Consider the following 26,774-nt stretch of genomic DNA (forward strand, 5'->3'; position numbering starts at 1 on the left):
ATTTAAACAGGTCAAAGAGTTCAGCTTTTCATAGTGAAGAATTACAGTTATTGAAGTACAGGTCTTCCTTCAAGAAAATCAGAGCAACAGTTCATATGTATTTGGCACACCAGTGTTTCACGCCAGACACAAACAAAATGTTGTTTATCTTGTCTACTTGATCTGGCAAACCACTAATACTGAACGTCCTCAATACTGGCAAGCAGTTAAAAGATCCTTTAGGAGCTGTACACAGTCCAAATAAGAATACAGTGGTGCCTCGCATAATGAGCGCACCTTTTAACGACGAATCCGCATAGCGACACAGATTTTGCAATCGAAAAAGCGATTGCATTGCGATGTTTAGATAGGGTAAACATCGCATTGCGATGATCGGTAAGCGTTTCGCTTACCGATCTTCACATTGCGATGTTTTGGAACAGCTGATCGGCGGTTCCAAAATGGCCGCTCGCAGCGTTTTCGCGCTGATTCCTCACTTACTGAGGCGGCGAAAATGGCAGCCGGATTGAGGATTCCTGCTTAGCGGTGAGTTTTGTCCCCACAGAAACGCATTCAACTGAGTTTAATGCGTTCCTATGGGGTTTTTTGCCCCGTATAGCGACGTTTCCGGATAGCGACGATTTATCCGGAATGGATTATCGTCACTATGCGGGGCACCACTGTATTAGAAGGAGAATATACAACCAACAATTATCACCCAATAACTGAGCATGTTATATGGGCATACCAGTGCATTCTCATAAGTTGCAAAATAAAAAAATAACATGATGGGAGGGGGGGCTCCAGCTAAATGGGGAATATTGCTAAGGTCACAAGCACCATCACTTTACATCTGTACCAGTTCAAGAGTAAATAACCAGCTGGATAGTCACAGGTGGCAGCTACAGCAAATACAGACTCTGTTCTTACTGTTTAATACTCAGCACAGGCCAGACACAGTTGTGCTACAGCTTTTCCATGTCACTGAATGTCCGTAACACATTTATCTTCCACACTGTTTATGTGCAGAGGGCACATTTACTAAAGTCCTCAATCACAGTACATACAACAAGCTACTCACTTCAACATCTGAAAACTGAAGAATATGGTGGCTACATCGAAGTACAGTGGTGCCCCGTATAGCGAGGTTAATCCGTTCCGGATTAACCTTCGCTATACGAAAACATCGCTGTGCGGGTAAGGAAAGCCTATTGGAACGCATTAAACTTAGTTTAATGCGTTCCAATAAGCTTCGAAACTTACCCCTCCAGCGATGTTTTCGCGTCCGGCGGCCATTTTGGAGCCGCCGATCAGCTGATCGGCGGCTCCAAAATGGCCGCCGGATGACCCGAAATGGCCCCTATCAGTGTTTTCGCGCCCTCCCCTTGCTTACGGAGGTCGCGAAAACACTGCAGGGGGGCATTTCGGGTCATCCGGCGGCCATTTTGGAGCCGCTGATCAGCTGTTCGGCGGCTCCAAAATGGCCGCCGGAGGCCCCAATCGTCGCAAAGTGAGTGCGGCGATTGGGGCTGATCCGTATAGCGATCCCCAAAAAGGGATCGCTATACGGATTCTTCGTTAAACGGTGCGCTCGTTAAGCGAGGCACCACTGTACAACCAGCATGCAACCAACTGGTAAACCACTTGTTTTTATCGTCCTACTCTGAAAAGCATTTCAGCTTTCCCTCTGTTTCATAGATTTTTTTTAAAATCCATTGTAAGAGTGGGCTAGAAGAGACCTGTAACATTCTGCTTCCCTTCAATGTCTTACTTGTTTAAAGCTACAAGCAACTTGAGCTGCACAGTTGGCTGGCATCCAGCCAAAGTGGAATACCATACATCTTTCCTGTGGTTCTAAAAAGAAGCATTTTCACCATTAAATCTCACAGAGACAGAAAAGCCAGATCTGTTCAATTAATATTTTTCTTGTCCCAATATTTTGGCCAAAGATAAGGGAGTTGTTTTCAATTCATTTCCTAGACTGTGTGGAAAGATGAGGCATGTTTGGTATGCTAGTCATTTTGGTTAAGCATGCTTACTCAAGAATGTTTATGTTTAGCCACTGTCAATCTAGTAAAAAGTATTATTATGTGTCATAAAGTTAATTCTAACTAATAGCAATCCTTTCCAGGGTTTTCTAGGTAAAAAGTATTCACAAGTGGTTTACCAATACTTTCTTCTGGCAGTGCTCTGAGTTTATTTATCTTGTGTAAAACCACACAGACTGGCTCTTCTCCTACAGGCAGAGTGGGGAACTGAACTCCTGGATGGTGCTCTGGTGGCGGGAAGTAAAAATAAAAAAACTGAAATAACATGGTTGCATCTGTGCGCACACCCTTAAACTAATACTCTGTCGAAGCACCTTTTGATTTTATTACAGCACTCAGCCTTTTTGGTTATGGGTCTAGCTGTATGGCACATCTTGACTTAGCAATGTTTGCTGACTCTTCTTTGCAAAAACACTCCAAATCTGTCAGATTGCAAGGGCATCTCCTGTGCACAGCCCTCTTCAGATCACCCCACAGATATTCAATCGGATTCAGGTCTGGGCTCTGGCTGAACCATTCCAAAATGCTCTTCCGGTGAACCCATTCTTTTGTTGATTTGGATGTATGCTTTGGGTTGTTGTCATGCTGAAAGATGAAGTTCCTCCTCATGTTCAGCTTCCTAGCAGAAGCCTGAAGGTTCTGAGCTAATATTGACTGGTATTTGGAGCTGTTCATAATTCCCTCTAGCTTGACTAAGGTCCCTGTCCCAGCTGAAGAAAAATAGCCCCAAAGCATGATGCTGCCACCACCATGCTTCACTATGGGTATGGTGTTCTTTTGGTGATGTGCAGGGTTTTTTTTTGGGGGGGGGGGCAAACATATCTTTTGGAATTAGGACCAAAAAGTTCAATCTTGGTTTCATCAGATCATAACACTTTTTCCCACATGCTTTTGGGAGACTTCAGATGTGTTTTTGCAAAATTTAGCCAGGCTTGGATGTTTTTCTTCATAAAAGAAAAGGCTTCTGTCTTGCCACTCTACCGCATAGCTGAGATATATGAAGAATATGGGAGATTGTTGTCACATGTTCCACACAACCAGTACTTGCCAGATATTCCTGCAGCTCCTTTAATGTTGCTGTAGGCCACTTGACTAATTTTCTTGCAGTCTTTTCATCACTTTTGCAGGGACGTCCAGTTCTCAGTAATGTCACTGTTGTGCCATATTTTCTCCACTTGATGACGACTGTCTTCACTGTGTTCCATGGTAGATCTAATGCCTTGGAATTTCTTTTGTACCCTTCTCTTGACTCATACCTTTTAACAATGAGATCCCTCTGATGCTTTGGAAACTCTCTGCAGACCATGGCTTCTGCTGTAGGATGTGACTAAGAAAATGTCAAGAAAGACCTACTAGCACAGCTGATCTTTATTTGAGATTCCTCAGAGGCACTTTAGCTGATGGCAGGGGTGTTGTGACTCCTACTTAACACGAGTTTGAATGTGATTGTTTACTGCTGAACACAACTACATCCCCAGTTATAAGAGGGTGTGCACACAGATGCAACCATATTATTTCAGTTTTTCATTTTTACTTCCCTCTACCTAAAAGATTTCAGTTTGCTGTTCAACTGAGTTGTACAGTTCATATATCTCATTAAAGGTGGAAAAAGTTCTGAAATGATTTATCTCTGTCTCATTTTTTTACATCACAGACATCTGATATTTTAACAGGGATGTGTAAACTTTTTATATCCACTGTATCCGGTCAACCCTTGTCCGTCTAACCCCCCCCCCCCCACACACACACACAAATTAACTAAGATTCCAGGATAATGTAGTCACTCTGGTCATTTTGCCAAGTGGTCCGCCATGCAAAGACACTCTGTGTGCTCCAACTCCTCAGCTGACCCCACTGTTTTATTTAACCTTAAACAGAGTACTGTAAGTTAGCAAGCTTTTTAAGATCAGCTTTTATTTTAAAGCACCTATCTGTTTTCCTTCTTTGTCTCTTTCTGATTCCTGATCCACACTGCAGGTACTGAGGATCCTTAAAGGGTCTGAGATGTGTTCAACAGATGACCGCTATGCATTGCTACAGTACTGATATACTGGACAGGTGAGTGACAGGTCATTACCAATGCAGGTAACTCATTGTCGTTTGGCTCTCCAGTCATTCCCACCAGGGACCATCCCTTATTTTTCTGGCCATGCACAACTACACCTCTGAGCCAGCTGATGCAAGGATCCCCCAAAGTCCTCTGAATGTCTCATGCCTGCCCAGACTTATCATCTAGTTGACTGACTCCCTTTACAGTCAATTCCACCTCTAGCTTCTCCTAGACTTCTTCCAGCTTAGGCCTTCCTTGATCTAAGATGGTCCACAGATACTCAAGTAGCACTCATCCCAAGGTTATTTCTGATGTGGGTCCAACTTTCTCCTCATACTCTGTTCAAATCTTTGAACTGATAGTGATGGAAGCAGTTGCAGTCTTAAGTTTGCTCTTCTATTTCAGCCTGGCTGGACCATGGGAATATAGCATAACTCCCCAGCTCTTATAGATCTTCACCATATGAAATAAGTGACTTACAGGGTGACATTGGGCTGCCTAAACTTAGCTGACACTCTTATTATATTATTTTAGTAACACTTATTTTTTTAAAAAAAAAAAATGGATCAAGGTTTAAATATAATTTTCTAATAAACCAATGAAAATTTATCTTCTTATCAACCTAGAGTCTCTGAAGCACATTATTCAACTTCAAATAACTGGAAAATAAAAGAAGAATAAAAATGACTTTACCAAATGGAAACTGAAGTTCAGATAGCGGTCCCCCTTCTATATTAGCACATCTTAACACTGCGATAAGTGCTCATGGACTAATTCCTAGCATAGGCTAAATATGACCGTTGGACAGTGGCTGAAAAATAAAGACTGGATGTTGTCAGTAGGTCTTTCTTAAAGGATTAGCAATGAAGAAAGGGGTTGCTCATTCATCACATGACTACCAGTTATTATGATCTTATATGGCACTTAGGGTTTGGATCATTATAAACTGCCTCACCTGTATCAAATATAAAGGGCTTGCCAGAAACATGGATTCCTCTCATTTGCACTGAAGTATGAAAACAGCAATAATCAGCATGACTGTCTCTTGCAATTTCAAGCTTCAGCAAAAATCAAACTTTTGAGAAGGGATGATCTTCATGCATCTTTTTTGCATGAAGAACTGGACACTGTGGGGAGGTGGAAAGTGAATTCACGAGTCCCTGCGTATGTGCAAACATTTTTTACTAAATGGCCATTAAGTATTCACATGGCACAGCCACCGTAGTAAAACAATAAGCAATAGCATAAAAGTTATATGTACCTGTAAGAGGATATGATATTGGTCTGACCAAAATCTTATTGTCAATTACACTTGCATAAGGAAAATCCCATAGGTCTTGGAAGCACATTGCGACTCAGTGAGGTAATGTCTGCAAGACCTAACATGATTTCCCCTACACGACTGTAAATCAGCAATAGGATTCTGGCCACTGTTCCCAAGTCTGCTCACACACTGAAAATACCCAAATATGTTGTTAATCAAAACATCTTATTATCTCCTTTTTTGAACAGCTTGGATAAATGTTCTTCGTAGGAGTTTCATAACCATATCACATATAAAATGACCTGTTGTTGCACAGTCTTCTGTCTAAATTATAATTTGATTATCACAGGGAACCAGGAATTGTATGCAGGAATGTGCAGGGGATAGCATTCAGGTGAGTTAGTGGACTGCTTTAGAGAGGAATGGAATATCCTTTATGTTTTTTTCACAGTCAACATAAAAAACAAGTCAACTGCTGAGAAATGCAAGCTCCCTTCCTCCACACCCAGCAAAAGAATGCAACTCTGCTCCTCCTCTACCACCCATAGCTTACTAATAACTGGCTTACTGACAAGGCGACTGTAGCAATTTTAAGAGATAAGATACTGCCAAATTAAATGCAATGAACTAGAGAAGTAATTCTCTGATACAAAATGTAGTCCAATAGTGTTCAGTTGCTTTTGAACTCTGAGAATCCTGCAGTTTATTAGGGATCAGTAACAAGATCAATAATGGTGGATGACTTTCCCGGAAAAAGAAACAAGCATTGGAGAATGTTAAGTATGTTTCAGGATGAATTTACAGTTCACAAGGGACAAGAAGATTGAAAAGACTTGGCTAGTGCTCTACAACATGACTGACCTGACTACCTTGCAGTACTTTGTTTAGGTATATTAAATACTAGATTGGTTATATAATGGTTTTAAAAACTTTTGTTATAACTTTGAACTTATAAAATTGCATACATTAACATCTTATCCATCTAATAGGTCAACACAACAGCTCACAATATTCTAGAATTTGTTTGTTTTAAAGTAAAAAGATTAAGTCCTAAAAGACCATTCCTTCACTAGTTTAAATCTTTTTATCAATTATTGGGGGCAAGGGCGGGGCAGGGAGAGGAGGAATGAAATAAGAAAACACAGTAACAGCATGAAAAATACTTATTGGAAGATAAATATGGGGGTAAATACAGCAAAGAACTTTAAATGCATTCGCCTTGTACATCTGTGAAGTATTTTATTTTTATTTATTTATTGGATTTCTATCCTGCCCATCTAGACCAAAGTATATGACAATGAAAAACCTGGAAACAAAGGATGTGGGGGGGGGAAAGCAGTTGTACTAGTAGTCAAATATGTTGGAGAACTTTATAGAATTAAATATAACAAAAGGGTCTCTGAATTATTACCCATTTTATATGATAAAGTACCCCAAAACGTGCACCACTAAATAGTTGCTGATACTGGTTATTTTCATATGGTATTTTAAATCATGCAATGTGGCTTATTAAATAAACCAAAATTATAAAGAAGCACTGTGCTCCTCCATACAACTTGTTCATTCACATTTTGCTCTTCTTTCACACAGATGGGCAAGCAAGTCAGGGAGAGCTTCACATGATGTTCAATCCTAGAATTACAGTTTATCATACCCAAACAAGCTAGGATTATAAACTAGCTTTAAACTAGAATTTATTATTGGTTTCCAGCCCAACTTTTTTCGGACTTGGAAAAAAATAGTCCCAGAGTTTGGTGGAGATACTGCATTTTGAAACAGAGTGTAGAAATCTTTCAAATAAATTTAAAAATTGTTTCATATGAAATCTCTGTATTTTATGAAAAAGCTGCTGTAGGCATATGAAAAGTATAAACTTAACTCCTACTCTATTGCCCAGATCTGCCTTCTGCTAGATCCCAAAGGCTATCTATGCTTTGCTCTGGTGTTGAAGAGTCATTTGCTGCCAGGATTTCTGAAGCTACCAATCTGCACTTTTGACTGTTTCACTTGAGATCCAGGGTAGGACAAGGAAATTAATTTGGGATTTCACCCTCAACATTTCCATCCACCTGGACACTATCACAGGACATCATGGCACTCACAGAAATGCCAGACAATGATCCAGCTTCGCTCATATTCCTCTCATGCTCAAGGGAGGGGAGTGAAGTGCAACCAGCTGGTACTTCTCTGAAAGCCAGCTGTAGTCCAACTTGCACTCTCAGGTAGCTCATAGAGCCACTGACTGTGTGCAGCATTTCTGTGTCACAGACTATGTCTGTGAATGATAAACAAAGTGAATCCTTGCTAACCTTCAAATTAGCACCAGCTCCTGTTTGATTATGCCGTAGAAGTGAGGGAACCAGAAAAGACAAATCACTCGGGCTTCTGAAATACCGAAGACTATCTATTCAAGTAATCCCACAGGTACTTTTCCATCATGCATTCTAACTGAAATAATAAGGACCTTGAATTTTATAGAAAAAAGGAAGAGCATCTGCGAGAATGATCAAGAAAGCAGCACATGAGAAAAGGTGAAAACAAAGGCCAGAAAAAAAGGTGAAACATTTATTAGTTATAAGCAGGAATAACTAGCAAGAGTTTTGCCCTTGCTGTTAAAAAAAAGTATCCAATTGGAAGGTTTGCTAATGCAATATCAATCCAATTAATGTATTACAAGTAGTAATTAGCTTACTTTCTTACCATTGTAGGTTATCCTTGGTTTTGTCAAGCACATCACAAGATGTAAATCCATTTCATCTGAAGATACAAACTTGGAACAAACTGGGCACTTGAATCCTAAGTTTAAAAAAACACAAAGAAAAACAATGAGGAGTGTGACAACATTTATATGTACCTCTATATTTGCCAAATGCATACATTAAATTCTTCTCAATATTACCAGGTACAAATATTTCAGGGCACAAGTATTTTAGAGGATTCGTTTTTTGTGCTTTTAGTCTGCCATATTTTATCAAACATGTAATTTTTAAATTATATATTTTTCAAAATTAATAGGCATACAGTTGTATCTGTCTGGATGCTGTAAAGATCAGTACTGCAAGAGATTTTAAGTTTGAAGGAGATTACATTGTGCCAGGAACTGTGTGTTAATATTAAGAGCCAACAAGAACAAGTTCCAGTTCAGACAACAGCAAGGAGAGAGGACACCAATGGCAGAAAGACAAACAAATGGGAAGACATATGAGAATTCAGCAAGTTGGAAAGGGGAAATAAATCCATAATTTACTTGTGAACTTGTGAAAGTAAACTTGTAGTTTACTCTGCGAGTGAACTACAGCAATAGAAGACAATTTAACAATGGATAGCAAGATCCATTTTCAATGTGAGAAAAAATAATTTAATTCTTTCATAAACTTGTATACTTCCCAATTAGTGTTGGACACCAATCTGGACAGTTTACATCAAAGAAATACAAGCAGAATAACCTAACCTGACCTAACAATAAAAACAAATAATCAAAATTAATGTATCTAAACATAAAACCAAGCAAACCGAAGGGATGGCATAATGGGCAGCATAGCTATAATGAAACAATTAAAAGAGGATGCCCTTAAAGGCGTCTATGAACAGCCTTGTTTTGAACATGCTCTTAAAAGCTCAGAGGGAGTAGGCCAGGTGCAGCTCTACCAGGAGGCCATTCCATAGGGATGGTCTCACAATTGAGAAAGATCAGTTTTAGGAGAGTTCTTCCTGGCCTCTCTTGGTATGGCAATCCATAAGAGCATGGGCTGTAAGCTTCAGGTGGCATGGCCTGCTGGTCTTAGGGAAAGACACCCCAACAAGTAGCAAGGACTATCATAAACAACAAATTCATTTTCATTGGCTTCCCTCCACTCAGAAACATGATGACAGATTGTACAATAAAAAATAAATGTATGAAAACCTATATATCGTGACACACAGTGGCCACTACAATCATTGGTTATTAAGACATTTGCTGAATGCTTCTTTCTGTCTGCTAATAATCTATTATACAGTATATAACAAAACACACTGTTCTGAATTTTAATACCGCTCTTCTGTCTTAACTACCAAGGTCATAAAGTCATTCCCAATTATTAAGATACTGGGAGGCACATCTTTTGATGATGCAACCTTTCAAGGTTAGTGAGTTGTATTATGGAACAAGAGTGGAGTATTTTCTTCAGACACAGTATTCTAGTGTATACTCTGCAGGGATTTAAGGGGCAAATAATTAACCTTTATTTTTTACAGTTTAAACTTTCTATAAATGTTTTGTATAAATGTTACTTTGGAAGTAGTCTCTATTCCCCAAGCCATACTGTATCTCCATCCTCAAATTAACTAGGTCCTAACTTTGGCTAAAATGTCCATATTGACAAAACTACGTTTTAGACTACAATCTGTAGAATGGCATACATAGGCAATGATACCTGGAGGATTCTGGGAGTTGTAGGCCAACAAAAATAACTGCCAAACTTTGAAATACTGTACATGATATCTGCCATATATTCCATGATTGGTGGTCATTTTAGCTATAGGTTCATGTTACCCAATTAAGTCTGATACATGTAATATTTGAATATTATTATTGTGACCTTATGTATGCAGCAATCCCTCTAAACTAAAATCAGGATTCAGAAAGATTCAATTAATTTTGTTGAAAACTAGGTCAACAAGACCAGGCACCTGCATGGCCATAGTACATAACACATTGTGAAATCTGGTTTCTAGTACTGTATAGCATCTGCTTGAACACTTCACTTCTCAGAATCTTATATTTAATTTAAAAGCAGTATGAGCAAGTACCGACCCTCAACGCTACAGAAATAGTAACATAACATTGTACACATTTCTTTTCTTTTTTTACATTTAAAGGCACAAATCCAAACACGCAATATATCTAGGAACTATAAGCTATTTTACAAAGCACTAAATATTCTTACATGCACAAGTATATCCTATAGATATGGCTCTATGCATGGGCCAAAGTAGTGGAAGTACAATATTCCTTAATGCAAACAAGCAGAATAGTCAGAAATGTTTCTGCTGAGAGAGATAAAAATGTAAATTTAAATATAATCTTTGCAATATTGACATATACTTTTCTGACAGTGCCACTGTATGCATCCCAGGAACCACTATGATACAAAGTAATACAATTAATCATCTCATTAATAAATCATGATTAACTATGACTTTACACTTACATTTCATAGCATTCACATACAGAAACACACAAATACCAAAATATTTTTTAAGGCTAAAGCTTTAAGAATCTATGAAGGATACAGGTCAAATCAACAAATTCTGATTGGGAGAAACAAATATTGTGGTTCCAAATTACACAGTGATTTGCAAGGATCCTATGATGCTACCCCTCTCTCCTCATGTTTGAATTACTGCTAAGCAGGATGGATAAAAGTCAATTTTAAAAAATCAAATTGATGTAAATTTAAAAAATTGATTTTTATTTAAATTGTCAAAGCCCAAATTTTGAAATTTAAATTGTGATTTAAATCAATTTGTCAGGGTTTGAACTCAATGATCCATAGGATCCCTTCCAGTGATTTAAATCAAATCCACCCTGCTGCTAAGTTACATCTTATTTAACACCAAGTCAAGTGCTACTGTGACTATGTCATATTCTGCATTCTTTCCAAACAATGGCCAAAATCCTCTTGTGTGGGTACATCCAAGTAAATAATAATAATAATCTTAGAGCTGTACAGCTGGAAGGGACCCTGTGGATCATCAAGTTCAGCCCCTGTCAAGTAGGGCAGCAGTCCTTAACCTTTTTGGAACTGCAGACCAGTTGGTGGGGAACAGGGTCCATGTGGAGGGGGGCTGGGGGCACACCATGCTCACGGGTGGGCATGTTGTGCTTGCAAGTGGGAGTGTCATGAGCGAGGGTGACATGCCCACTGTGTGGGCGTGCGGGGGGGGACAGAGATCAGTCTCCGCAGTCTAGTCCTGGGAAGCCCACAGACTGGCATGGGGCCGCAGACCAGGGGTTGGGGACCGCTGAAGTAGGAAGTTGAACTCCCAAACACTGGGTCTTCGGAAGCAAATTGCTTCAAGTTAACAAATCATCTTAGACAATTTTGGTCACATATTAAGTTGCACAATTCAGTGTGCAACAGATAATGTCTAAGATGATTTCTTAATATGAGGCAATTTGCTTTAAAAATTACACTAACAGAATTATGCCAATGCAGCTATGCACGAGAATTCTGGTCAATGAGGTATTAATAGAATCTTACCATTCATGCCAGAAATTCATTCACAGTAAAAATGCTAAGTGGTCAAAAGGCAAACAACCTCTACACTAAAGAAACTATACAATGTGAGCCAGTGAGCTTTATTAAAGAAGACTGGTGTTGTAACTCATTAGCCAGTACAGTGGTACCTCGATTTACGAACTTAATCCATATTGAAACAGTGTTCGTACGTTGAAAAGTTCGTAAATCAAGGCAAGATTTCCCATATGAATGCATTGAAAACCGTTTAATCCATTCAAGCTGTTTTTCGTTCGTAGGTAGAGGCATTAGTTCCCATAAAAACTAATACAAAGCCAGTTAATCCATACTCAACCACTAGGGGGAGAATTTTTTAATTTTTTCTTCTTTTGACCTAAGATGAACTTAGGTCAAAAAAGGGCAGGAAAGGTTTTTTCCCCATTTTTTTCGTTTATAAGTCAAGGCTCCATTCGCAAGTCGAAGCAACTTTTTTGCGAACTGAGCCGTTCATAACTCGAATCGTTCACAAGTGGAGACTTTCGTAAGTCAAGGTGCCACTATACAGTGGTGGTTTAGAACAGAGGTCATCAACGCCCGGTCCGCAACCCGGTCCCGGTCCCTGGCATGAGCCAGACTGGGTCGGAAAGACAGACTTTCCTCCTCCCCCCCCCGCACGCACTCGCCTCCTCAGAGCTCCTTTGTGCACACCCGCGTGTGCCAGCGTGGGCATGAGCGCTCCCTCACCCCTTCACGCATGCGCCCACGCACGCGAAGCAGCTGGGGACAGGGGAGTGCGTACGGGGGGGAGGGGGGAAGGTCTGTCTTCGCAGCCTGGCAGCAGTGGCAATGGGGGTGGTGCAGAGTGGGGGGGGGCGAGAGAGAGGCAAGCAAGCATTTATGTCTACAGCAGGAAGGGAATAGAGGTAGGACTTCCCCCAGTAAGGAGACAGAAAGAATAAGAATGCTGGCTTGGGGTATTCTCAGCCTCAGGTTGGGAACCATACCCCATTTGCAAAGTTCTTGCCATGCCTCCAGCACGTGCGCTCCCCCCGCTTTGCGTGTGCGCAGGAGTGTCTGCCCACCCCTGTGCCCATCCCACCCCACCCCTGCACGCAGGTGCATGCTTGAAGGGGTGAGGGAGCGCCTGCCAGCACCAGCAGCCTGGGAGTCTGAGCATGGCCGGATTGCTCCCTCTGGCCACTAGCTCCCCAGACTCCAACAAGGCCAGGGTTGGCACTCCTCGCCACCCTCCCCGGTGGGAAGTTCAAATGGTGAAGGACAGGGAGGAGCGCCGAAGACTGACGCAGCAGCCCTGGCGAGCAGCCGCTGGTGTTGGTTCCAGAGCTGGAGGCACCAGTGGCGGCATCGACCTGCTGAGGGCGGCGAGGAGCGCCGACCCTGGCCTTGTTGGAGCCTGGGAGGCGAGCGGCCAGAGGGAGCAAGCCGGCCATGCTCAGACTCCCAGGCTGTTGGCTGGCAGGCACTCCCTCACCCCTTCAAGCATGCGCCCCCCCCCTCTCTCCCCCGGCTCTACACCACCCCCGTAGCCACTGCCGCACCACAAAGACAGACCTTCCCCCCTCACCCCGCGCTCCCTCACCCTTTCAAACATGAGACCGCGCACAGGGGTGGGGTGGGGTGGGGTGGGTGCACGGGTGGACAGGCGTGATCCCCCACCACTTCATGCATGCATCGGAGAGCATGAACATGAAGGGCCGCCCCACCTCCCTCAGAGCCGGTAAGGAAAAGGTTGACAACCACTGGTTTAGAACTTGGGTACAGTGGGGTCTTGACTTGAGAACTTAATCCATATTGGAAGGCGGTTCTCAAGTCAAAAAGTCTGTAGGTCAAGTCTCCATTGACCTACAGTGCATTGAAAACCGATTAATCCCGTAACAGGCCATTTTTGTTCCATTTTGGGTTTTTTCTGGTCTGTAAGTCAATTCTCAGGCTGCAAGTCAAACCTAAATTTTGTGGCCAGAGAAGTCTGTAACTCAAAAAGTCTGTAAGTCAAGCCGTCTGTAAGTCAAGGGTCCACTGTACTCAGAAAGAAAATACAGTGGTGCCTCGCTTAACAATTTTAATTTGTTCCAAAAAACCATCGCTATGGGAAAACATTGCGTTTTCCCATAGAGATGCATTGAAAACCGGATAATCCGTTCCAATAGGAACGGATTGCCGTCCTTAAGCGAAAATCGCCATAGGAAACATCACTAAGCGATACAATGTTTCCCCCATTGGAATGCATTGAAGCCTATTCAATGCATTTCAATGGTTTTGCGATGTCCGTTTTCGCTATTTTTAAAGTGTCTTAAAATGTTCAAAAACTGTTTTAAATGCTTGGAATCGTTAGTGCACCTTCTAAAACATGTGCAAACTTAATTTGGCTTTGTTCTGACTCTTTGTTAATTTTTGGTGAATTTTTCCCCCCATTGAAATGCATTGAACCCAAGTTTGACAGCTGTCAAACGGGCACTTCAATGCATTCAAATGGGGGAGATAAAAATTCACCAAAAATTAATGAAGACTCAGAAACTGTTTTAAATGCTTGGATTCATTAGAGGACCTTGTAAAACGTGTGCCAACTTAATCTGGCTTTGTTCTGAGTCTTCGTTAATTTTTGGTGAATTTTTTTCTCCCCCATCTTTCTACCAATGCAAAATATTTAAATTCCTTGGTCTCATGTGGTTTTTCTTTCTCTTTTTTTTTTGGAAGAGAGATCCACAAACACATTTTGCTGGGTTGAAAAGCAACAAACAGAACAGCAGTCCTGGGATGTTTGAGCTTCATTTTGTAGGATGGCTGCTACACAGCCTCACTCTACCCACTCTCTCTCTCTCTCATTCTTGCACCATTTCCTCGATAAGACATCTAGGCAATAGGAAGAGGGCTGGCTTTGAAATGCCTGCCAAAATCTATGTTCTGGGAATGTGCCTCAAAATCTTGTTGCTGTGTTGTTAAGTCATGTCCGACTCTTTGTGACCTCATGGACCAGAGCACCTCAGGCCTTCTTATCTCCCACTGCCTCTCGGAGTTGTGTCAGATTCATGTTGGTAGCTTCCATGACACTGTCCAACCATCTCGTCCTCTGTCGTCCCCTTCTCCTCTTATCTTCATACTTTCCAAACATCAGGGTCTTTTCCAGTGAGTCTTCTCTTCTCATGAGATGGCCAAAGTATGGGAGCCTCAGCTTCAGGATCTGTCCTTCCAGTGAGCGCTCAGGGTTGATTTCCTCAATAGATTATTAGTCTCTAAAAGCAGCCGTTTAACAGGGCATGGCCCTTCTAAACATCCTGGCTCAGATCAAATTCCATTTTTGGGTCTACCATACAATATGAACTTCAAATGCAGAACTATTTATCTTTGTTCCTGCTCTTCATTTTATCACTCACTTCTATTCAGCTACCAGAAAACTAATATCAGCAAAGCATACATTGTCCTATCAGTTCATGAAATGAGCCCAGCTAACAAGAATTTGTTTTATGAATCCTGCAAATATGATAGCATAAAATAAACTGCCAGTAAGCTACACTATAAATTATATTGATGAAAAGGTCTCAAAACATAATGATTAAGAGGGCAGTTGCTAAATCTGACAAAAGCTATTTTCTTTTATCACCTTATTAAACCAAAAATGCACAATCCTAATTTTTACTATTTTGATGGCTTTTAGTGTTGCCCGAATTCAATATAGAGAAGTTAGTTATGCACCTCAAGTGAATTTACTCAGCTCTCAAATTAAATGTACAGTGTAATATCACTCACTCGGGAGTTAATTCAGTTTCAGGCACTATACTACTGAACAATAAACTGAGAAGGAATCCACTTAATTTTGAAAAGTATGCATTTTACAGAACCCTAAAGATCTATGACGGAGTGAGCGCCCGTCGCTTGTCCCAGCTCCTGCCAACCTAGCGGTTTGAAAGCATGCAAATGTGAGTAGATAAATAGGGACCGCCTCAGTGGGAAGGTAACAGCGTTCCGTGTCTAAGTTGCACTGGCCATGTGACCATGGAAGATTGTCTTCACTGGCTCTATGGCTTGGAAACGGGGATGACATTTGGTAAAGCTTTACTAGGCTCAAAAGATAAAATAATTAAGAGAATGTATAGCCACTTGTTAGAAACTACAGTGGGGTCTCTACTTAAGAACGTCTCTACTTAAGAACAATCCAACTTAAGAACAGCTCCATTTGCTAAATTTTGCTTCTACTTGAGAACAGAAATCCAAGATAAGAACAGGGAAAAAAAACTTTCCTGCTCTTTTTTTAACCTTAGGTCATCTTAGGTTAAAAAAAAAATTCGCCCCTTAGTGGTAGAGTATGTATTAACCAGCTTTGCATTAGTTCCTATGGGAACTAATGCTTCAATGTACGAACACACCTCTACATAAAAAAAAACAGCCACAACGGATTAATTGGTTTTCAGTCCATTCCTATGGGAAATTTTGCTTCAACTTAAGAACGTTTCAACTTAAGAACACCATTTCAAAATGGATTAAGTTCTTAAGTAGAGGTTCCACTGTAGTTTCTATGGACGGAAAAGAGCAGATACGGATTAAATGGTTTTCAATGCATTCCTATGGGAAATGCAGATTCAACATAAGAACTTTTCAACTTGAGAACCACCTTCCAATACGGATTAAGTTCTTAAGTAGAGACCCCACTGTAAAATGCAAGATGAAATGTTTAAAGAACGTATGATTAAGTGGGCACAGAACATAGGATACAATATTGACATTGATCAATGGTCGCAAATATGGCAAAACAATATAAAGCTCACAAAATCGGTTAACTTTAAAGAGAACATATATAAGATGTTTTACAGATGGCACATGACTCCTGAAAAATTGTCAAAGATGTATACAGATGTATCAAATAGCTGCTGGAAATGTGAAACACATGTGGGAAGCTATTATCATATGTGGTGGACTTGTAGAGTAGCGAAACAATATTGGATAAGAGTACATACTGTGTTACAACAAATATTGCTTTATAAGGTTCTATTAACCCCAGAACTATTTTTATTGAATATGATACCAGATAATATAGATAAAGCAAAGAAATGTACTGTATAGTTACATACATAGTTATTGCAGCTAGAATTCTTTACGTTAAAAACTGGAAAAATCAGGTGGTACCGAAACAAGAAGATCTTAGGGAAATGATAAAGGAAATGGCAGAAATGGACATTTTATCAGAAGTGATGAAGGACTATCCATTACAAAAGGCAACAAAAAGATGGGACTTATTCCATAAATGGTTAGTCATCAGATAGTGCTCGAATAACATAAATCTAAATGTGAACTAAAATATGAAAGGCAGAAAATAGTAGAATAGCTGAGCTTGAATCTTGATATTGCAATATGAATAGAATGGATGTTAGTATATTTTTGTTTCTCTTCTCCCCCTAACCCAAATCCTCTTCCCTTCCCTTTTACCTTCTGTATCCCATACCCCAACCCAAGTTATCCAAATTTTAAAAAAGGGAACGGGGATGAGCACGGCACCCTAGAGTCGAACACGACTGGACAAATTGTCAAGGGGAACCTTTACCTTTACCTAAAGGTCTATAGTACAAAATGACACATTATGTTGTTGCCACTCCAGCTCCTACGTATTCATCTTAGACTAGAAATGACAAAATATTAATTCCTTCAACACAAGACAAATCTTACCACGGGAGGCTGCAGCAATCTGTCCATCTCAGTAAACATGCTGATAAGGAACTAACAAACGCAGGCCTGCAGCCTTAGCACTAAGTTAACAAAGATGGACTGAGACACTACTGAGAAGAATACAATGCTACAAGGAAAACCAGAGTGTACACTTAGGAATTTTATCAGCCAGTAATTTCTTGACAGAAAACTAGGTATCAATGGTTCCCACCGATTATCTAAGACAGGGGTCAGGGAACTTTTTTACCTTTAACCCCCCAAAAATTTACATACGTCGACATTACCCCCTTGATTCGAAAGGAAGGAAGTAATACATTATTTGAATTAAAAAATATTATTGAATCTACACAGGCTTTGTACCAAACTAGCAGGATGCACCAAATTTGATAAAGATGTGCACTATTTTTGCTGCAACACATTGCACTCCAGCCATGGTGTGGTATAGGGAGTAGTAAGGTGTCCAACGTTCCTAGCAAGTTGCATTAAATTTTTGCTAGCTCACAGAGGATTTAATCATCATCAGTGGCTACCAGAGTGGTGCTAGCAATGACACGCTTGCTAAAGACAGCCAATGCAGAATTGGGATGGGAGCTTTCCCTACCACTTTAATCATTCTATGTGTGGTGTGCAAAAAGGAACAAACCAGGCTAAAGGCCGTGTCACCCACCCTGGTGCCACAGCCCAATATCAAAGGACCAGTGTGCTTTTTTTTATCATCATCAATGGAAAACTCAGCAGTGGCCAGAGGACTGGAAAAGATCAGTCTATATCCCAATCCCAAAGAAGGGCAGTGCCAAAGAATGCTCCAACTACTGTACAATTGCACTCATTTCACACAAGGTTATGCTCAAAATCCTACAAGGTAGGCTTCAGCAGTATGTGCGCCGAGAACTCCCAGAAGTATAAGCTGGACTTCGAAGGGGCAGAGGAACTAGGGACCAAATTGCTAACATGTGCTGGATTATGGAGAAAGCCAGAGAGTTCCAGAAAAACATCTACTTCTGCTTCATTGACTACACAAAAGTATGGCAGAAAGTGAGGAGGACTTAAAGAACCTCTTAATGAGGGTGAAAGAGGAGAGTGCAAAAAATGGTGTGAAGCTCAAGATTAAAAAAAAAACTAAGATCATGGCCACTGGTCCCATCACCTCCTGGCAAATAGAAGGGGAAGATATGGAGACAGTGACAGATTTTACTTTCTTGGGCTCCATGATCACTGCAGAGGGTGATAGCAGCCACGAAATTCAAAAATGCCTGCTTCTTGGAAGGAAAGCAATGATAAACCTAGACAACACCTTAAAAAGCCACCCTTCCCCCCCCGCCTTAATTCAAAGTTTCTTTTGCTTGCCTGTTCATTTTCACAGTTTTGAGTCAGTCAGACTCTCTCTCTCTCTCTCTCTCTCTCTCACACACACACACACACACACACACACCCATCCATCCATCCACCCTCCCTCCATTTCCTCCCTCCCTCCATTTCCTCCCTCCTTCCCTTGCTTGCTCCTTGATCCGCTCCCCACCTCCTGTTTGCTTGCATTCATTTCCGGAGGAAGCAGTCATTCAAAGCCCCGGAATGCTTGATTGCTTGGAGCTATTCCACAGCTGTAGCCAATTAAGCAGGCTTATCTCCCTGAAACGGAGGATTTACAAGTGCCTGCTGCAACCAGGAAGTAACAGGGAGAGGTGGCTTACAATTTGGAGTTTGCCTGCAGAGGGTGGGGGTGGGAGGGAGGGGGTAGTACTTTGCTCATTACCCCCAGGATTTTCACTTTTACCCAATTTGGGGTAATTTACCCCTGTTTCCTGACCAATGATCTAAAAAAAACCCTAGCAAAATCAGATCCCATCTCACTCCATTTGCCTGTTGGCACACCAATAGTCTCAGACTTAGGAAACATTAATGGAATTGCTGCTCCCTAATGTATTTGTCGTTCAGACAGGGTGATATCTGAAGCAAATAAAATCTGTGTTGTCATTATTATGTGCCATCAAGTCACCTCCAAGTTATGGCAACATTATGAATGACTGATACTCAGAATGTCCTTTTCTCCACAGCTCTGCTGAGCTCTTGTAATTTCAAGCCTATGGTTTCCTTAGCAAGTCAATCCACCTCATATCTCTCTATCTATCCATCCAACCTGCCCAACTACGGTCAGAGTCACTAGCCTGGGCGGCAAACATATCACAATAATGCAAAACACACAACCCCAATCTTGCCTTCTTATGATGTGTCCAAAGTAGGACAGGCTTAGTTTCATCATGTTTGCCACCAGAAACAGTTCAGACTTCAGAGGCCTCCCACCCCTGGTCTGTGGCCCGATCCCAGTCTGTTACCCGAGCCGGACTGGGCTGCGGAGACAGATCTCCCGGCTCCCCACACACACACTCACCCCCACACAGCTGATTTGTGCATGAGCTCCAGCACACCCGTGCGAGCACCGCCTTTTGTGCATGCATGCGCGTACACTTGTTCAAGAGTGCAGGGGTGCCCCGCCTTCCCCAGCTGGTCCGCAGGGTGAAAAAGGTTGGGGACCCCTGCAGACTTGATTTGATCTAGGATTCACTTGTTTGTTATTTTGGCAGTTCAGGGTATCTGCAAAGTTCTCCAGAACCATATTTGAAATGAATCCATTTTCTTCCTATCAGTTTTCTTCGCTCTCCAGCTTCCATATCTACTCTACTTGCTACATCTGTCCTGCAGCTTCTTAAGTCCCTGCAAATAAAATTCTTTCGACTGCTGGTGCAACCACTCATTTGCAGCATTTGTTGCCACCAGAACACTCCCAAATCATTGTCCCTTTAGGTGTTTTGTTAGTTTGGGGAACAGATAATAGTCAGAAGGAGCCAGGTCGGGAGAATAGGGTGGATGGGTCATCACTTCAAAGGCTAAGGATGTCAGTTTTGCCATTGTTTCACCTGCAGTGTGTGATGAGGCGTTGTCATGCAACAGGATGACACCTTTGGAGAGCTTTCCTCAACGTTTTTCCTTGATGTTTTACCTCAACTTCATCAATAAAGCACAGTTATATTTTGCATTGATGGTTGAACCCTGTTGGAGGTAGTCCACCAGCAGAACTTCCTTCTTATCCCAAAAAACTGTTGTCATTTGCTTCTGCACCGACCTTTGCACTCGGAACTTCTTTGGCCTGGGGGAATCACTGTGCCTCCATTCCTTAGACTGTTCCTTTGTTTCAAGATCATAACAGTAGATCCATGTCTCATCACCAGTTTGCCCAAGAAATCTGACTCATTTCTTGCAAAATGTTCCAAAACAGCCACCGATTACTCCACACGTTTCCTCTTTTGTTCAGTTGTCAAAAGTTTGGGGATCCACTTTGCTGCCAGCTTCCTCATTTCCAAGTCGTTGTGGATAATGGCACCAACTCTCTCACATGATATTCTCAGATATATAGCAATGCTTTTGGCTGATATTCGGTGGTCCTCCATGATCATGTCATGGATGGCTTTCACATTTGCAGGCACAGAGACAGAAACAAGCCTTCCACTGGGTTTCTTACTTTCAACACCAAAATGGCAAGTTTAAAAATTGACAACCCAACATTTAACTGCTGCATATGAAGGGCCACTGTCACCCATAGTTTGTGACATTTCATCATGAATCTGCTTTGCACCTTTCCCTTGGAGAAACAGGAACTTGATTATGGTCCTATGCTCTTCCACATCGATCTTTTCTGGATGTGCTGCCATGTTCACTTTGGACCGGAAAATGAAAGATAAGTTAAAATCATAGGTAGTTGATTTTTGCACTATTGCATACAGACAAATTGGCCAATACACCCTGCAATTTATAGCTTCCTAGCTCAATTTCTTCTGGGTAAGGTTCAATGCTTATTAGCACCCCCTTGTATGTGGCAGAAAGATTCCATTCCTGTGGACTCCTAGTTTGAGAACCAGAATAAGCGCCAGTATTTATTGATCCCTTTTCTACTCAAGTAATCCAGAAAGTCCTCCTGTAACTTTAATATGACTAATATTTGTATAAACAAGAGGAAAACAATAATTATTTATTATAAACTTTGCCACACTTATTGATTAGCATTCAGAGTTCAAGTACTTCAGTTCCAATGGTCTTCAGCTTGCTGTTGAACAGGCCAGAGAATGCCCCATTATTTCCAATGGTACTGTACTTGTATTAGGAGGAACTGAAAGCTCAGGTATTCACACAATACAGCACTATGCACACAGAACACAGGAACAGGATATTGGCCCAAAGTGTCATACGGAACCGTCGCTGAGTATAAGCAACAGTATCCCTTATGTTCCATGAAACAAATTTTGTCTCTATCATGTTCAACAGGTGCCTTAGATAGTCATTTGTTACATAAAAATAAGAGGCTTCAAGACTTCACTACAGAGAAAGGGATGTGTATACACCAATGGTTCCTAAATACTCAAAAAACCAAAAGGCATTTAAAACAAGACAGACACAGACATACAGTCCCGTCTCAACCAAATGCTTCAAAATCAGTTTCAAAGTTCACTTGTAGTTTTAAAGGTTAACACGACCAAGGACTACAGAGGTACAGAGTCACACCTGATTACTGTAACTTAAAGATGCTTCCCATACTTCCCACAGCTGCCAGTTACATTCTCCCTCTCAAATGAAGCAGAATGCAGAGCTACGTATCAAACATTCTGAAATATAAGGAGCAAACTGATACTAGATTAATTCATGAGCCACCTGTTTTATTCCACTTGTAATTTTGCACAAGGAACCCCATAATATGGACGAAGAGAAGTGCAATAAGTTTTGCAGTCATGCTTTTGCATCTGATATTGTCCTACAGAATGTAATGGAAAAATTATGGCCATTTCTGTAATTATAAATGCAAAGAGCCACAGCTTTCCCTAGCATAACATATCTTCCATGTTCATCATCAAGTGCCACAGATTAAAAATACACCGGAATCTACGAATTTCATTCAGGAGCTGAAGAAGAATGGGGGAAGAGAGTGAGGGAGGAAGATGCTCAAGACTTAGGGATTAATTACTATTTTTATCTCTCTTTGCTTGCCAAGAATTTTCTATCAATAGACTAGATTGGCATTCACTACTTCTTGGACTTAAAGAAAGCTCAGTTTGGATAAACCTCACTAGCTTCTACAGCACCAAGGTATTACACTGTTCAAGAAATCTCAGTAAAAGAGTATTGAGAAAAGATATTTAAACCCTACTGAAAAGCAATACAGAAAACCGAAAAGTACCATCACTTTTGAATGTTGCAGGGCTTCAATCTCAGGATGCATCAAGTTCATAATTAAGGATGAAGCTTTCATGCTTTTATAAAACAAACACACAAACAAACAAAAAATAGTCCCCTTTCTATTTTCATGTTCTTCAATTGAGTTCCAAAAGCCTCTTAAACACAAATGCCTCATGTTAATTGTGTTTCTCTCTTTCGATTTAACTTTCTTTTGCTTCTTGTCTGTCAATCTTCCAAGAATTTTTTCATCCAGTAGTGATTATGACTCCTGACAGCAGCCAACCAGAATACCCAGGAGAAGAGTAGGACTTCTGAAACTATAAAAGGGCCTGGATTGGTTAGAACCAGGTGGGTGCTAATTCTGTTTGGTTCACTTGTTCCTTGTAGGTGTGCAAGCTCCTGGCACCATCCATCTTGTTCTGTTTGACTGCCTGTGCCTCTACATCCTGGATCCTTTTCTGCCTCCTTTGGGGATTTTTTTAAAGCTTTTTAGTCCTTTCCTTTCTTGGACTGTTTTATTTTGCCTATCCGCTCCTATGCTGGATTCAAAGAAGATAAGAGAAGGGTAGACAGCATCAAGTGATTGAAGAGAGACAAACTTCCCCATCAGTTTTGATATAAGTGGAGCTTTGGTTGTATTATTACTATTATTATTCAAAATTATGAGAGACATTGAATCAAAATTATAAAACCATTGACTGGTATTATATAACACAGGGGTCCCCAACCCCCAGTCCGCAGACCGGTACCAGTCTGTGGCCATGGAATGACCGGGCTGCCAGGACAGATGCCTCCTGTCAGCATGCTCCTATTAGGTTCTATTGCTGCTGCCGATCTGACAGGAGGTGGAGCTTCACTCCCCACTCCCCACTCCCCTCCTGCTGCTGCTATATCAGCTGTGCCTGTGGCATTAGAATCTAATAGGAGCCTGTGCTCCTATTAGATTCTAAGTCACTGCTGATCTAACAGGAGGCGGAACTTTAATTGCAGCTCACCTCCTGCTCACCACAAGTAACCACTCCCGGTCCTTGGGAAAATAGTCTTTAACTAAACTGGTCCCTGGTGTCAAAAAGGTTGAGGACCACTGAACAAGTTTTAACCAAAAACCTAAGTATGTTAAATATTAGCACAGTATTATGGTGTTCCTAATATTGCCATATTTTGTTGCTGATTGTGTTATTTCTAAGATCTGCAACTGCTTATAATACTATGTGACATTTATTGTTATTGCCACCTTTATTGGTTTCTGTGAGATGCTTTGTTCTGCTATTTTTCCCTGTGCTTGTAAAGGGGTGAATTCCCAGTGTGACTGATTTTTTAAATTGTTATTTCATTAATTTATTGTGTATTCATTCTCTTAAAGGTGTATTTTGTGGGTTTGGGGGGCACTGTTTTGTTTAGTAGTAATTGTTGTTGTTTGCACTCTTATCTGCTTTTGGATCAGACTGACTCTTTTTTGCTTTGCCTCTCCTTTTTTGGAGTATTTTTACAGGTTCTTTGTGAGGGGTATTGCACTAACACCAGAAAACATAAATGGGGAAAAACAAAATGAAAGAGGCATATTGTTCTGTGTTAAACAAAAGGACTGGTACAAAAAATGAAAGGACTTGAAACAAAACAAAAATGAGAATTCCACTGAGCACATCCCTATCCACAATATTGCTTGTACTGCCTCCCACAGACATTCAACAAAAGTGAAAATGGAAAAGGACTGGCATTCTTCCCATAGTTCAAAGGAATCAAGAACGCATATGCTGATCACAGACTTCCCAAAAACACTGGACAAAATGGAGAACCAAATCCTCATCCCCACCAAAATATTGTATTTATTTATTTATTTATTTATTTATTTATTTATTTATTTATTTATTTATTTGATTGATTGATTGATTGATTGATTGATTGATTGATTGATTGATTGATTGATTGATTGATTTAATTTATACCCCGCCCATCTGGCCTAAAAGGCCACTCTACGGTAGAAAGTGTACTCTTGGGAAAAGTGAAACAGAGATGCTGGCCACAATCTTTGATTAAAATCACATAAGTCATTCAGCATGTAACAACAAGACAACTCACTAAGAATGGGCCCCTGCTACAGAATTAGTGTGATGTTTGCAAAACTGTGTTAGCCATGCTCAGCAACATTTATCCACGTATCAGATGTGTGAGCTGCAGTCCACAACAATTTAAAGTTTAGTCTTTAAGTTGCCACAAGATTTTTTGTTGTTAATAACACCTGTGACAATAGCAGAGAAAGCTTGTCTGCAGACTATTTTAGCCATTTTATCAAACACAGCAGCACAGAAGATTCTACACTTAAAAAACAGAACAGGCAGAACAACTCCAGACCAACTCCAAACATCAGCACATTGTGACTAAATAAGCAGGTGTTGTTGGAAAGCATGCCAAGATAAAGGCTATTTAAAGACATCACAGTAAACTATGGTTTATCATCATGGGGACAAGTCCACGTAAACTCACTATCCATCAAAAAGCTTTTCCTCCTCTTTCTAGTTAACTACAGTTTTTATGTCATCCAGACCTTTAAAAAACCGTTGTAGTCTCAACTATAGTTTGTACAAAACAAGCCAGCTTCAAACCATGAGTTGTAAAGCTGGCTTGTTTCAAAAAACTACAGTTGAGATTACACACAGTTTGGGGTTCAGATGTGGTGCTACATGGCAGTTACTCTCCTTATGGTAAGCAAACAGCTCATTCCTGTCACATTAAACCATAATGTAACCTGGGCTAAAATCCTATTGCAGTTATAGTGCAGTAAGCCACATTAGAGCAGGTTCACTGAATCAGTGGGGATCTGGTGAGTCAACTACTGAATAAGTTCCATTGATTCAAATGGGCCTAGTCTAGTAGTAACTAAATTCCATTGATTCAAGGGTCACCTCCCATAATTTCCATTGATTCAAGTGGGCCTAGAGTAAATAGGCCCACTTGAATCAATGGAAATTATGGGAGGTGACTCAACAAATGCCCAATGATTCAACAGGCCAACTTTAGTGTGACTTACTACGCTAAGCAACAGGATTTCAGCCAGTGTGTCCAAACACATTCTTTATTGTTCTTCAGTTCTACTCTTTCTCCAACAAAGTAGCAGTTGTAACTGGAGAAAGCACTGAAATAACACATGTCCACAGTCTACAAAGTTTTCACCAACATAAGTGAGGGCACAATGTTCTCACCAGGCAAAACTTTGTAAAATCCGATTGAATTCAAATACTTACCAGTACCTAATGGTTCCTGGAGGAACACAGCAGCAAGAAAGAAAGAAAAAAGGAAAACCTTATCAATGACCAAAAAAGTCAGAATGCAGTATTAAATACAAACATCTGACAGAAATCTATTTATTAGAACAAAACCAGAGGCAGATACTGACATAGTATTATTTCAGATATTTGATATATAGTAATAACTACTGCAGATTTTGATTTATGAATTTGACAGTTGTGCATTTATTAGCTATAAGCATAACATGAAGGCAAGGGTGGCTAATACCTTTATTAATAAAAGATTTATTGGGCCACTAAAAATCACAGACATAAGCTAGCTTTTGACTCTGCATGATTTTTATCAGAATGGGTTGAGGGTGATGCAGAAGAAAAACAAAATTCAGAAAATAATGAATAAGTGTGCAGGCTGAGCTTCTCTGCTTAAATCAAATTTCAAAAAATTGTGGTGCCCAGTTTGATGAAGACCCATGCAGATTTGAAACTAACTTATGCTTGCAAGTTTTAGTGGTCTCATCCACTGTTTTTGTGGTCACAAAAGTGATCGCTTTGTGATGGCCCCTATGGGGAAAATTCGCTTTGCGATGATCGCAGGGAAGCGATCATCGCAAAGCCCCCATTTTCGGCCAGCTGATTGGCGGTTCCAAAATTGCCGCCCGCTGTTTTGCCTCGCTTTAGAGGCACCGAAAATGGCCGCCGCAATGGAGGATTTTCGCTTAAGGTGAGTTTTGGAGCCCATAGGAACGCATTGAAGGAGTTTCAATGCGTTTCTATGGGCTTTTAAAAATCACTTAGCGACGAACTCGCTTAACAGTGATTTTTGATGCACGATTAACATCGCTAAGCAAGGCACCACTGTACAGATTTCCTTTCATCCTGTGAATGAAACCAGTCTGTAGTGGGATTACAAATCCTGGTTTAAGAAGCAAACAATTGAGCATAAATCATGACATGATTAACACAGATGGCAACTATAAACCAGAATTAAGGCCAATAGGGTGACAAGAGGATTCCCACTAGAGAGCTTAAACTCACAAGATCAATTCTCTGTTGCAGACTAAGGTGTAA

The 26,774-nt window shown here is 40.8% G+C and overlaps 1 protein-coding gene across 3 annotated transcripts in view; it reads right to left on the minus strand.

Moving 5' to 3' along the window:
* Positions 1-26,774, minus strand: part of ZNRF2 (zinc and ring finger 2) — a 164,334-nt gene that overhangs the window by 84,705 nt on the left and 52,855 nt on the right. For all 3 annotated transcript variants that reach the window (XM_073003480.2, XM_073003482.2, XM_020812706.3), the window contains exon 2: positions 8,042-8,137. In XM_073003480.2, coding sequence (XP_072859581.2) covers positions 8,042-8,137 — 96 coding nt within the window. The remainder of the gene's footprint in view (positions 1-8,041; positions 8,138-26,774) is intronic.

Source organism: Pogona vitticeps, chromosome 6, assembly GCF_051106095.1.
Source record: "Pogona vitticeps strain Pit_001003342236 chromosome 6, PviZW2.1, whole genome shotgun sequence".
NCBI lineage: Eukaryota > Metazoa > Chordata > Lepidosauria > Squamata > Agamidae > Pogona > Pogona vitticeps.